This window comes from Silurus aristotelis, assembly GCF_946808225.1.
Source record: "Silurus aristotelis genome assembly, chromosome: 1".
NCBI classification, from domain to species: domain Eukaryota; kingdom Metazoa; phylum Chordata; class Actinopteri; order Siluriformes; family Siluridae; genus Silurus; species Silurus aristotelis.
In genome coordinates, this window is record NC_139574.1 from 35,329,335 (window position 1) to 35,344,467 (window position 15,133).

The window sequence follows — 15,133 nt, forward strand, 5'->3', positions numbered from 1 at the left end:
GAAAGGTTCGGTTATTATTCTGTTTCTGGCTTCTGCTCTCATTATTCACTCGGTTTAATTAGAAAGCCGCGCTGTGACTCCTAATTAGTGCCTCCGCATATTATCTGGCTACTCTTTCCCCTCAGCTACGGCTGCCTCGTTTCCTCTACAGAACAACACAGGCAGTTCTCGATTGTCAGGATGTTTCCTATTGGCTGGACCTAGTTTGAAACGATTCACATAATAAGATAATGACTATTTCTCCAAAATGGTTACATCAGAATCAGATTTCTGACAGGAAAATTGTTTTATCCACTCCTCTAACTACACTATACAGACGAAAGTATTGGAACCCCTTACTTCCCCAGCCTCTAACCACACCACACAGATGGAGGCAGACAAGTGTATAGAATGTCTTTGAATGTGATGTCAATTAAGTTTACCTCCATAAACCTCCACTAATTTTCTGAGTTTAAGAAAAGGGTGACTGGAGAAGTCAGGTGTCCCTATACATTTATACATATAATTTATCTTTTGTACAATTTATTTGCCATTATACATCAGACTCTTTTAAGGTACAATCTAACTGGCTTGCCTCATGTCCGTGTATATGTAATTGCAAGTGTCAGCTTTTAGCAAGATAACAATAATAATAATAATATTAATAATAATAATAATAATAATAATAATAATAATAATAATGATAGTTTTATTATTATTATTATTATTATTAAGAATGATAAATAGTGCATAAAAATCTTTTACAATATTGGAGTAAATGAGATATTTGTCAATCATAGACCTGAGAGCAAACCAACCAGGTTAGTCAGATGATGATACTTACTGCAAGTGAAATCTAAATGAAATGTTAGCTAAGCCCTGATATTTATCGCTATCTAGCTAAGTAGATATTATCTAGGTAAAGATTAAGCGTTATTGGAAAAACGTTTGAATGTCAGTATTTAAAAATCAGACTGACCACCATTACCACCAACTTACACATTATCTATTGATGGCGACATTTTTTTTTTTGCAGTTCTCAAACTGCTTTATTTCAATCTGATTACGAATTCTGCAGATGTCAAAACTACACAATTTTACACTGCACAAAACAGCCCAATTGAAGGTTGAACAATGTCTACTTTAGTTTCTCCTCACCCTTCATCGTCCCAGTCATGCTTCAGTACATTGTAAACCAGTGCTAGGGAATTTAGGGAATTACATATGAAGGACTGCTTTTGACAAGTGTCAAACATAATACAGTTAGCTTGCTATATATATATATATATATATATATATATATATATATATATATATATATATATATATATATATATATATATATATATATATATATATATATATGTATAGCAAGAATACTGTGTGCCAAATACTGTGAAGCTCTGAATTAGTAATACCTCCACAAAACCTCTGGAGATTAGATGTAAAATCTGGCACCAGGTACTTTAAGTCCCATAAATTCTGAGGTGGGACCTTAATGGATCGGATTTGTTTGACCAATACACCCCATAGAAGCTCGAGTGGATGAAGATCTGAGGCATTGGAAGGCAGAGTCACTACCTTGAACTCTTTAAAAGGTTCCTCAAACTATTCCTGAACATTATCCTGCTGAAAGAAGCCATTGGTGAATAATAGGGCGGTATCTTTGTTTAGGTACGTGTCCACATAAATGCCAGGACCCATGGATTCCCAGCAAAACATTGCCCAGAGAATCACAATTCCTTCTGCATCCTGTTGCCATTTTCCTCCCAGATGAGTGATGCACTATATATAACAAATCAGCTAAATCTAAAACTTGGGAAAGGCTCATATCCAAACCAATAAGGTGACAATGAACATTTTCCCATGTGGCTTTGTTCTTACAAAAGACAGAACATACTATACTCAATTATCATAATGGAACCACTGATCAAGTATCTTACTGCACTCTTGAAATCCTTATATTTAACATTTCAGCTCATATTTAAATACGAACCGCACCTCTGTGACACTTTTAAAAAGTTGCATAAGGTGCAGACAGTGCTTCATAACAGCATTAGAAATGCTAATGTGACTTCTGAATTAGCTTAAGGGCATTAAAAGCATCCGGCTGGCATATGGGCCTCGTGAGCGGTGTGAAAGTTATAATGGAACGGTTGGAATGGTTTTAAATGAAAATGGACCATTTCGTGTTGAAAAGTATTTAAAGCGAGCTGTGGATACAATAGCTGCATGATCCTGAAAAGAGTAACATACACATCATAGTAGATTCTTGACATTTGAGGAACAGACAGAAGGGAATGTGATGAATTGTACCGGTGTAATGTCACAAAGATGCTCAGCTTGTCATGTCGATTTCTGCTTGGTTTATATATAAAGTGGCACTTACAGTGATGATTCAGAGCCTCATTATTCGAGGCTATTCTAGTTCGGAGTTAGTTCTCGCCTGGTGTAATCTGTTTATCGATTGACATCGAGTTTGCTTTGCCCTTTTGCGTTGTCTGCCTTGGTCTTTTAATAAACCCTGCATTAACATTTAAATGCCTGCACACTCTCACATGTTAGTAATGAGGTTGAAAAAAAACTAATAGAAGTACATTCCTAACAATAATTCTGGATTTTCTTTTATGTTATGCAGTGTCATGTCATGTTGACGATAGTCTTACATACGCTGATCAGCGGAAAAATTAAAAACACTGACAGGTGACAGGAAGAGCATTGATTATCTCATTACAATGGCACCAGGGTGGAATATATTAAGCAGCAAGTAAGCAGTCAAATCTGAAAGTCACTATGTTGGAAGCAGGAATAATCAGGAAGCATTTCGAAAACAACAAGTCTTGTGTGGTCCCCTCAGTAAATGTAATGATAGAAGCTATCAAAAAGTGGTCCAAGATTGGAGAACTAGGGAGCCACATGATCAAAGACACTCAAGGCTCACAGATGCTCATAGGGAGCAAAGGCAAGCCCGTTCGGTTAGAGCTACTGTAGCTTTAGACTTTGAATTGAAGGTTGTGAGTTCAAATCCCAGCCACACCAAGCTGCCATGAGCAACGGCCTTAACCCCATAGCTGCTCGGTTGTATGAATGAGATAAATATAAATCGTTTTGAATAAGGGTTTTTTGCACACTGACTTATGAAGGTCGATGCTCCCTGTGACTGTGTGTGCAGCCTTGTGTGTATGTGTAGATTGTCTGGAAAATAGATGCATTTTGGGAAGGTCATTAGTATGCAATATGGGAAAATGGCAAACCAGTGGAGGCGGTATAATCTCCGGGATGGGAAACCTTGGGTCCTTTTGGTTATGTGGATGTTACTTTGACATGTACCACTTACCTATACAATGCTGCAGAACAAGTCCACCCCTTCAGAGAAACAGTATTTCCTAATGGCCTTTTTAAACAGGGCAACGCACATCAACACAAGGTGTAAAGGTGTTCTACTGGCCTCTATAGTCTCTTAATTTGATTGCACATTTGTTGGATGTGCCATCACACCATGCCAGCCACAATGGTGTGGATGAAAAGAGAAATGGTGTAAGGGTGTTCCTAAAGGAAGGGTACAGTAAGAGTGTAGTGGAAGTGAAATAAGATTCTAATAGGATGTTAAACATAAAGCTGGAAATTGAAAGGGTGATGTCATTAGTGCCTATGCTCCACAAGTGAGTTGTGAAAAATTGTGAGGAAAAGGAATATGAGTTAGGAGTGAGTTAGTGGTGGAGAGTGTACCTAGAAATGAAAGATGGTGAAGTCTTCAATGGCCATGTTGGTGAAGGCAACAGAGGTAATGAGAAGGTGATGGGTAGGTATGACCTTAAGAAGAGAAATGTGGAAGGGCATATGTGGAAGGAATGTGGAAGGGCATATGGTGTTAGATTTTGATAAAAAGATGGAAATGGCAGTGAACACTTATTTTAAGAAGGAGGAGCATAGGGTGGAGTATAAGAGGGGAGGAAGCTGCACACTGGTAGACTATATTCTATGCAGGAGATGCAACCTGAAGGAGATTGGAGACTGTAAGGTGTTGGCAGGGGACAGTGTAGCTAGACAGCATCGGATGGTGGTCTGTAGGTTGGCTTTAGAGGTGAAGAATAAGAGGAGGAGAGGGAGAATTGAAAAAAAAAAAAAGATGGTGGAAACTGAAGTAGTAAGACTGTAGTGTGAGATACAGAGATAAGGTCAGACAGGGGCTCGGTGGTGATGAAGAGGTGCTGGATGATTGGGCAACTACGGCAGGAGTGATAAGGAAAACAGCTAGGAGAGTTCTTGGTGTTGCATCTGGAAACAGAAAATAAGACAAAGAGAGGTGGTGGTGGAAAAGCATAAGAAAAGGTTGGCTAAACAAAATTGGGATCAACAAAGAGATAAGAAAAGTAGGTGGGGGTACAAGGAGATGTGGAAGCGGGTGAAGAGGGATGTGGTGAAAGCAAAGGTAAAGGCATATAGGTTTCTGTATGAGAAGTTGAACACTTAGGAAGAAGAAAATGATTTGTACCGATTAAAGGATTTGTACCAATAAAGAATGCAGATGGAAATGTGTTGACTAGTGAGGAGAGTGTGTTGAGAAGATGAAGGGAGTATTTTGAGCAGCTAATGAAAAAGAAAAATGAGAGAGAAAGAAGGGTGGATGATGTGGAGATGGTGAAGCAGGAAGTGGATAGGATTAATAAGAATGAAGTGAGAGCAGCAATTAAGAGGATGAAGACTAGAAAGTCATTTGGACCAGATGACATACTGGTAGAAGCATGGAGATGTTTAGGAGAGATGGCAGTGGAGTTTTTAACCAGGTTGTTCAACACAATTTTGAAAGGTGAGAGGATGCCTGAGGATACAGCAGACGTGTGCTGGTACTGATCTTCAAGAATAAGGGAGATGTGCAGACCTGCAGTAACTACAGGGAAATAAAGTTGATCAGTCACACCATGAAGTTATGGGAAAGAGTAGTGGAAGCCAGGCTGAGAGAAGAGGTGACCATCTGTAGGCAAAAGTATGGGTTCATGGCGAGGAAGAGCACCACAGATGAATTATTTGCTTTGAGAATATTGATAGAGAAGCATGGCAGAGAAGTATGTGAGGGTGGTGCAGGAAATGACAGTGTGATAGCAAGTGAAGTGTGTAGGAATGACAGACCGGTTTAAGGCGGAAGTTGGACCGCATCAAGGATCGGCTCTGAGCCCTTTCCTGTTTGCTGTGGTAATGGACAGGTTGAAGGACGAAGTCAAACAGGAGTATCCGTGGACTATGATGTTTGCGGTTGATATTGTGATTTGTGATGAGAGTAGGGAGCAGGTTGAGAAGAGCCTGGAGAGGTGGAGGGACGTGCTGGAGAGAAGGGGAATGAAAGTCAGTAGGAGTAAGACAGAGTACATGTGTGTGAATGAGAGATAGGGCAGTGGAGTGGTGCAGTTGCAAGGAGAAGAGGTGGATGAGTTCAGGTACCTGGTTTTAACAGTGCAAAGTAACTGAGAGTGTGTTAGTGAAGTAAAGAAAAGAGTGCAGGCAGGGTGGAGTGGGTGAAGAAGAGTGATAGCAGGAGTGATTTGTGATAGAAGAGTATCTGCAAAAGTGAAAGGGAAAGTTTATAAGACTGTGGTGAGACCTGCGATGTTGTATGGTTTAGAGACAGTGGCATTGAGTAAAAGACAGGAGACAGAGCTGGAGGTAGCAGGGCTGAAGATGCGAGATTTTCATTAGGAGTGACGAGGTGGACAGGATTAGAAATTTAAAAAAGTTTATTAGAGGGACAGTGCATGTAGGACGTTTTGGAGACAAGAGGGGCGTGATTGTGATTGTTTGGACATGTGCAGAGGAGGGACATGGGGTATATCGGTAGAAGAATGCTGAGAATAAAGCCACCAGGAAGGAGGAAAAGAGAAAGACCAAAGAGGAGGTTTATGGATGTAGTGAGGGAAGGCTTGCTGGTAGTTGGTTTGAAAGAGGCAGATGTAGGGTAGTATGGAGACGGATGATCCGCTGTGGTGTCCCCCAACAGGAGCAGCCAAAAGAAAAAGAAGATTTGTGGGATGTGCCAGACAAACAAGTCCTATCCATGGAGGCCACATATAAACACATAACAGACTATAAGGACTGTCTTGGTGCTCAATACCACAGCAAATCTTCAGCAAGTCTTGTGCAGGCAGGCCTTTAAGGGTCAAATCACAAGGGGACATACATTATATTAGGTTGTTTTTAATATAAATGACGAAGGCCCAGTGTTTCAGATAATAAGTTTCAGATAATGTTTCACTGCCAGTCCAAGGTCAAGTCTGCTAACTTTTTCTGGATTTATTGTTCTAGGTTCTAGAGTATTGTTATTGGGTTAGATTAAACTTAGTGTTCAGTTCATCATACCTCTATCAAAAGGTATTTTTCTACCTTTCTTAATTCTTTTAGCCTTTTATGGGAAGTGGTAGGTAAGTGGTTAAGGCATGTTTAAGCTAAGCTTTCAGTCTTTGGCCTTTGAGCAAGGCCCTTGACCCTCTGTGCTCCAGCGGTGCTGTATCATGGCTGACTCTGTGCTCTGACCCCAGCTTCCTAACATCGCTAGGATATGTGGAAAAAGATTTTCACTGTGCTGTAATGTACATGTGACAAGTAAAAAGCACCTTTACCTTTTTCTTTGCTTCAATTTCCAGCTCAGTTGGCTCCTTTCCCTCTACAATCATTCATATTTTGTTTCCTATTTCCGATGCCTCTATTAAACCGATGCTGCAAAAGAAACCTACAACAAAAATTGGCTTTATTTTCTTTGCTTTAGAGCATCCCAGCTAGAAGCACCATCTTGACAAAAAAAGGTTTTTTGATTCAGAGCAAAGAAGCATGGAAGATTGAGGGCCCTCTCCCTACGCTGTCACTTTCACAGCTTTTTCTACCCAATCATCATCTGCTCTTCTTTTTTCACCTCCCTGTCCATTCGCTTTCTTCTTCACCTTTCAGGATCCTATCAGGTTTTTCTCCATCCTCTCTTTTTCCTGATATGGAAGAGAAGAGTTGGGCTGATCTGACAGGTAAAGAGTGTTTTTTTTTCTCTCGCGTTGTTGTTACCGACAGCTTATTTATATGATTGTTTTTCCTCTCAGTAGGCGTCAAGAAACTAGACAGAGACGGAGCCTGCGGAGCTCCCAGAAGCAAAATGAAGCCTTGAACTTGAACTTTAAAAACAAGCTGCCGAGCGAGCTTGTGTATTTTTTGTTGGTTTCCTTAAGTAAGCTGAATCCTGAGGAAAAAAAAAGAACTTGCTAGGAAATAAAAAGGATACAAGACAAAGCTCTGCCAAAAATACGCATATCTCCTCTGTCCTTTTTTTCCACCCCTCACACACTGAGTTCTGAAGGGCGAGTTCTACATTTGTGATTTGTCACTCAGGTCCCAACATCCACTCACCCATACGTATATGTACACCATTTTTTCTGTTGTCCACTTCAGAAGAAAAAGGTAAAAACAACAAGAGGATATGCTCTGTTAAGCATGGACAAATCATCAAATGAGACTCGGAATTGCCTACTCGGCTGCACCAAACAGAGCAACGAAGACAAGAGCGCGAACGGGTGGCAGCCGGATGAAAGATGGCATTCCCGCCCACCTGTGCTCACTGAGCTGCCTCATTAAGGAGCAACGCTTGACGGCTGACTCCGCCGCGCAAAGACAGAGCAGGGAAAAAAATGAAAGCGCAAGGGAGGACGCTGCCTCCAGAGACCTAATCCCTTACATAACTTCTCAATAATAAATCAGGCACGGTGAAAGGTGTAACGCCTAAAGTCAGCATCAGTGTTGCATCACAACCTCGTACTCCCACTGGAGGACAACTGGAGAACTGGAAGTGTTCAGATCATGGGCTGTTTGGGTGGGTGGAAGACGGACTGACATTTATATGCATGGCAGGAAACACTCAGGAACAGACCCCATATCGTTCTCAAAGGGTACTTTGTGTGCAATGTGTGTTCAAATGGTTAAATGTGGGAAGTGTATTTGATAAGAATATACATCATATGTTGTGTGTTGGGTATGTTGGAGGTTGTGTAACTACCATTTAGAAATCATTCAGGGGTCATTCATGCAATTTTCGAATCACCTGGCAACAGCACAATGCATTCACACCAAACATGGAAATAGGGACCATGTTGTGGTTCTTGGTGCTAGACAGGTTGGTTTTAATAAAACTGCATTCCAGAAAGTGCTGATCTCCTGGGATTGCAGCAATCTCTGGGTTTTAACAGAATTCTGTGAAAAACAAACATCCATTGAGCAGTTATTCTGCAGGAAGAAACACCTTGCTGATCAAAGAGCTGAGACTTGTTCAAGGTTGTGGTAACTCAAATCACCACTCTTGACAACCACTGTGAGCAGAAAAATCTCAGATAAACACTTATAAAAGATCCGGTGAGATTTAACTAATCATAATCCCCTTATCCTGGTGCTTGAAATATAAACATGTCATAAATTATGTTCTTGACCGGTTTCTGTATGGTTCCTTTTGGCACTGTGCTGCTGCCACATGACTGGCTAAAATTGGTTCTTATTAAAATGGTCAAAATGTTTGAAGATGAATATGAAGGAGAGCTCAGAACTTCAGCTGTCATTTTCTGATAGTTACATCTAGTTGAGTTATTTTTACCAAATTGCTGCACTTGTGAGTCTTTTTTAGGCCTGGACCTGGGACGTGTTTTTCTTTTCTTCGGCTTCCTCCTCAGGAGCTGAAATACAGCTCATGTGGTTTAAAATCACCTGTCTAAAACCTTATTTTTTTTTTCTTTTTGATGAAGTCCTTTTTTGAGTTAGCAGTATGTTTTTCATTCTCTTCCTGCATGACAAAGTTCCTTTCAAGTAATTTCTCTGTAAACTAGAAGAGAAAATGTTTCTGTAGACTTCTGGGAGTCGTTCTGCTGCAGTGTGTCTGTTCCACAAGCTGAGCTGTTCCGCAATCCCTAGTCATCATACTATTTCGTCTATAATTGACCTATAAGTTTGAATGCTTTGTCTCATGAACAGATCATTTCTTTCTCTTCATTTTATACTTTCCCCCATAAAAAGGTTGTTTAATCCAACTAGATGTAGATATTAGAAAATTGAAGTTGGAATTTTAAATTAATCTCATAATTAACTTTAGATCTCAAAACCAAATTTTAAAGAAATGGTTGTGCAATTCCAGTACTAAGATTTTGACGATTATGGATGGTATTAGCACTGGCCTGAAGTTGTTTTCCACTTACCATACACCAGCAGTGAGTACTGGTCAGCTGCACGGCCGTAATTGTTGTGCGCCTGACACAGGTAGGTGCCGTTGTGCGTTTGGCTGAGGCGTGACATGACCAGGGTGGTGCCGGAAATTTCTGCCCTCTCAGGCAGAGTGTCGTTTACTCGCGACCAGTGAATGTCCCGTGGCCTGAAGTCGAACAGAAAGAAAACAATGTCAAAGATTTAACATGATACAAACACTAAAGATAAAACCTCTAATATGGGATGATTCCTCAAGAGATCTGGAATTGTTTATTGCATTACACAGATGTTCTGCATGGGGCATTAACTAATGGAAAAATAATTGCCCTTTAGTTTATGCATTTGTATTTTAATCTTTAGATTCCAGATTTTTATAAATGTTTTATGCGTTTTCCCAAACCGACCAACCAAGAACCTTTTCTGATTTCAAGAATAATGGATAGATCCATATAATGGACGGGAAGATTTACTGATTTGCATCGGTGCATTGGCATAAAAGTTAATGATGTTATGCATCGATTTAAAAAAATGTGCATCGGATATAAGTTGGCATTTGGATCGCAATGCATTATTTGTAACATATTTGCATCAGTAAATTTATTTATATATTATTGTTGTGGAGTATTACGACATGTCCTGAGTATCACATAGAGTAAAGATTAGCATGGCAGAGGTAGAGCTGCATCCTCCTGAAAACAGAACAGGAAAAGAACATCTGGTTTAATCTTTTCTTTTTTTTTTCTTTTTTGCACTACAAAAGCATGTTTGTGAAAGGGCCATACTTTAGAAGTCAGATGGCACTTAAGTAAATTGATTTGCTGTCTGTCTGAACCAAGAAATAAAAGCAAACTATCTGTACCATATTAAATTGCATGGCATCATGGCATATTGCATTGAATCACATTGTGTTAAATCCGATTAAAAATACATACAGCATCTTTGTGGATGAGTGCTCGTCAACTGAAACTCAATTCCCGCAAAACCGAACTGCTGGTCATCCCAGGTGATTCATTTCCAGTACAGGATCTCGAAAAATCCGTACAAAACTATCTGCTCTCTCCTGCCACTGCTTGCAATTTTTAAGTAACTATGGACGATCTACTGTCCTTCTCCACACATGTTGCTAATGTGACTCGTTCTTGTCGGTTCCTTCTCTACAACATTAGAAGGTTTCAACCATTTCTGTCCATACAGGCTGCTCAGATGCTTGTTCAGTCTCTTGTCATTACAAAACTGGACTACTGCAACTCTCTGCTGGCGGGTCCTCCTCTGAACGCCATTTGTCCACTGCAAATGATCCGAAACGCAGCTGCGCAACTTGTGTTCAACCTGCCCAAGTTCTCCCACACCACCCCACTGCTGTACTCCCTCCACTGGCTTCCAGTAGCTGAATGTCTCAGATTCAAAACACTGATGCTTGCCTACAAAGCCAAAAATGGGCCAGCACCCTCTAACCTCAGAGACCTCATCACTTCTTGCACTGCACCACGCTGTCTGAGATCCTACAGCACTGCTCGACTGGAATTACCTTCTTTCAAGGTAAGAGGTAATTATACCTCAAGGCTCTTTTCTGTTCTGGCACCGAGGTGGTACAATTAACTTTCACTAGATGTCCGAACAGCGTAGTCATTGTCTATCTTCAAGTGACAGGTGAAGACCCACCTTTTCCTGAAACACTTAAACTAGCACTATTCCAGGTTTGCTTAGTCTTTTACATAAAAAAATCAGTTGTAGGTTGATTTGTTCTAAGTTTGTAATCTAGTGTACCAGTGTAGATTTATTCATTGATCTCTGGATAGAGTCCCTGGACAAGGGTGTCTGCTAAATGCCATTATAGGAGTGAATCATAATGCATTGGTAGCTGCTTCATTGGTACCTTCAATGTATCGTATCTTTGGCTATGCATCGAGATGCAAATTGCATTGACCTCAGTTATGTAAATGCTAGGGTTACTAATAATACTGGAACTGGATACCAAAAACCAATACCAGCATCCAGTGCTAAATGATGTGATGATGTGATGTAATGTGACACATTACTGACCAGTCATGAAAAAAACATTTGCCTGGACATCTTTAATGATTATTGATGACTACAAACTGTGCTTTGTACTTCATGATTTTCATCTAATACAAGTAACCTGAACAGTATTTAGCAGTTTTAGAGAGTGTGAGAGCGTCACATGGTCATACAGTCATCATGAACCGTCCGACACTTAAAGAGAAAAAGACGCCAGTTCCCATTTGCGAGCACTGAGAAGATTTCGAACAGAACCTCACCACATTTCATGATTTGCTTACAAGTCGATTCACAATTCGCATTTTCCATGACATGGCGCTTGCGCGTGCAGCTCTCGGATCAACCAACTAAAACATCAACCTACACTAAACCTCGGCATGAGCATCCCGGGTGAGCGGAATATCCGAAATCCCAGTGCAAGTGTGAATACATTTGGACCCTGATGTCGAGACCAGCGAGATAACTCATGGAAAGCTGTAGTACAAAGACCCTGAACGCTGAGAGATCATGGAACACGCACACCGTCACATCTGCGATGCGATTCCACGAGCCTGTTCTCATCCCAATGGCTGAAAAAAAGCTTTATCCGTCATCCGTTCCTGGCTAGATTACAATCCCTCTATCAGCTCTGCCAATAATCCTCCTGGACACTTTTAATTAAAGCCTGCCCAGAATTCACATCATGTGTCACGCACATACACACACACAAACACACTCATGCAATCATGTCCGCACAGGCAGGACCTAACAAACAGCTGTAGGCTACTAATAAACACACCTCGGCAACAACAGTGGACAGGGTTTAATTGGTGATTAATGTCAGAGGAGCAGAATCATTATAGCTCTATAACGGAGTGATGCACTCAGTGTGGTGTGAGCTCAGGGCTTGTGAGTTGCTGTCTCCGTCTTGGCCTCTCACTCATTCATCTTTACAAGCCTTACTCTCCACGTGCACACCATTTTCCTTCACGCCCTCAAACTTAACCTGTACTCATCTCACTCTGTCTGGCCAGCGCACTTATCCCAGTATCCTTCCTACATTCTCATCCTCAAGAGCCTTTCCAAGTCCATCACTTCTCTCCACTCCATCTGTCGTCTGTCACCCCCAACCCCCACCCAGACACCCCACCCTATGAAAAAAACGAGTGCTGGCACATTTTCCCTATATCTATCCTTTCGGTCCTCACTTTACTTACAAGACTGCAGAGGGCTTTAATGGCTCTAAACTTACAGCCTTTTCAATTCACTTCAGAATAGGTTGGATAGGAAAAAAAAAAAGGAAAAAAGAAAATCAAATGCTAGGTACAAGTCACCCTAAATCTGAGATCTCTGAATCTGCTTTTGGCTCCCGTTGAGCTTCTCATGAGCTTTTCATCTGATCTGGATTGGGCTGATCTTCTGAGCATGGAGGATCTATTAGGGGGGATATATATCTGGCAACCATGATTGTAAATCCATAAGCACAACACACAACCACGCGTGTACACACTCACAGTGGATTTCCAGTGACGATGCAAGCAAGGCTGAGTGAGTCCCCCTCTCGCAGAATGCCCTGAGGGGGGCTGATCCTCACCGTCGGGGCAACTGCAAAGAGACAGGAAAAGAGAACATGAAGAGCTTGTTGTAGCGCTTTGTAGTTGAGCTTTACGTGCACGTTGCCAAGCATCACACATAGACCCAGATATTACGTCGCTTCTTTGTCTGTAATCAGGCAACAATGTAATTAGAGGCAATTGCCTTTAAAATCCTGCCAAGAGTACAGGCTTTAGCAGATGGCTATTCCGTGGGCTAATAACTAGCGCTAATGGGCTGTGATTAGCAGTGCCCATTGTTTCCTTTTACAGTGCAAAAGCAATAAAATTGCAGCTCCGGTTTATTCTTGTAAAGACTGCAGGTTTTAATACTAACCTGTGCAAGGAAATCTACTAGATTTAGTTCAAAAATAAATAAATAAATAAAGTTAAAACTCTCACAGTGGACATCCAGGCGGTAATGGCGGACTCGCTTTTGTCCCACAAGGGCCGGGTGAGAAGCCTCACAGCTGAGAGCAGCACCGTTGTCCTTCCTCTCCACAGGAAGCCGTATGGTGTTGGATATGCTCACTGTCTTTCCGTTCTCCTGCTGAGACACCACACCTGAGAGACAGACGGACAGACATCAGCACTTTTTGTGTTTACTGTGCATCGTGCACAACCGTCTCTCCTTTTTCCTATTTAGGTATTGCTTTTTATTATTTTAATCTTTAGGGATTTACTACAAAAATACTTGTCTACAAGAAACTACAAAGACAGCGCTCATTCCCAATGAAATGATTTCTACCTCCAGTAGGTTAGCAGAAATGGGCAAACGTTTGTAGACACCTAGCTATAAAATTGCAGTGCTTTTTGACCATCCAATTCCACATTTAGTCCCCATTTGCTGTTATAATAACCTCTATTCTTCTGAGAAGAAGTTCCACTAGATTTTGGAGATTTGTGAGATTTCATTCAGACACCATGGAGTTAGGAACTGATGTAGGTGAAGTGAGGAGGCCTGGGGATCTTCTAAACACATTAATCCCTTGTACATGTAGTAGTAAATGTGTAGTCCTATGTAAAGCCTTGCAATAATCACAGGAGAAACATGACTTATAATTAAAACTCAAATGATTGACCGTATTACAGCTAATGTTATTGTACTTTGCTTTAACTGCTACAATGTAAAAGAAAATGTGTCACCCAGTCGAAATGCTGTTTAGAGTGACCTGTTGTCTCCTACATACCCCTAATAAGATAAATAAATATTGGAGTGTATAGAGGCATGGGGATTTTGCAGTGTTTGCTTTTGCAAATGAGTAAAACATTCATTCAAGGTATTTAATAGGGATTTAGCGCAACTAATTACTCCTGTAATCCATAATAATAGCCAGAAAGAGAGACAAAGAGAGAGAGGGAGAGGAAGAGAGAAAGAGAGGAATAATGTAATGAGGTATGCACACCCATTACAATTTAACTGACTTTTTGCGATTATCAATTTCATTCTTTTTTTTTTTTTTTTTTTATACTTGCATAATTTAAATCCAAGATTTGTCAATACAAATATTTTATAATTTGTCATGCCTATAAAACAGAGTGAGTAGTAGGGACGAGCGGTAGGGATGATAAAAGAGAAGTGATAACAGTAAAAGAGCGAGAGAGACAGTGCAGACAGGGGCAACGTAAAGTATTTAACACACACAAGCACCTGGGTACCGCCTCTGGCACACAGCTGGGACAGCTTATCTGTTTATCTCCGAATGTGTGAGGTGTGTATGGTGTGTAAGGTGTGTGTGTGTTAGAGAGAGAGGGCTGTGTGGCGGGGGACCAATCAGGCAGACGGCCAGATGGACAGATGTGTCTAGGAGTGTTACAAAATAGCAACAGAGAGGTGTGCTGATTCTCTGACAGACAAATGATAGAGATTAGGAGAACAAAAGAGACACAACGGACAGAGCGAGTACAAAGGCAGACAACCTTTTTAGGAAAAGAGAACCGATAAACCAGACAGACAGAGAGAGAGAGAGAGAGAGAGAGAGAGAGAGAGAGAGAGAGAGAGAGAGAAAGAGAGAGAGAGAGAGAGAGAGAGAGAGAGAGAGAGAGAGAGAGAGAGAGAGAGAGAACAGGTACTGGAAGCAAATCGAGGGAAAGTGGTGTTTTTCCTAAATTGTGTTGATCAAATCAGAAAAATTGTAGGGAAATAGGGAAAATGGTGGCTGAGCGAGTAAAAGAATAAATGAATGAATGAGAGAATGAAAAGGGGAATGAGCATGTAAATTAATAATTTGGTTAGTGAGTAATTTAGTGAATAAATAAATGAATTAATGCCCGATCATAAATATATACATTCAAATGTATGGCTTGGTGAATGAATGAATGAATGAACGAATGAATGAATGAACAAT

At 40.8% G+C, this 15,133-nt stretch overlaps 1 protein-coding gene across 5 annotated transcripts in view; it reads right to left on the reverse strand.

The window, feature by feature from the left end:
• The window catches only part of cadm4 (cell adhesion molecule 4), a 206,298-nt gene that overhangs the window by 11,181 nt on the left and 179,984 nt on the right, over positions 1-15,133 (reverse strand). For all 5 annotated transcript variants that reach the window (XM_083537910.1, XM_083537907.1, XM_083537908.1 and 2 more), the window contains exons 4-6: positions 13,188-13,349; positions 12,708-12,798; positions 9,189-9,361 (exon numbers count right to left, since the gene is read on the reverse strand). In XM_083537910.1, the coding sequence (XP_083394036.1) occupies positions 9,189-9,361; positions 12,708-12,798; positions 13,188-13,349 (426 nt within the window). The remainder of the gene's footprint in view (positions 1-9,188; positions 9,362-12,707; positions 12,799-13,187; positions 13,350-15,133) is intronic.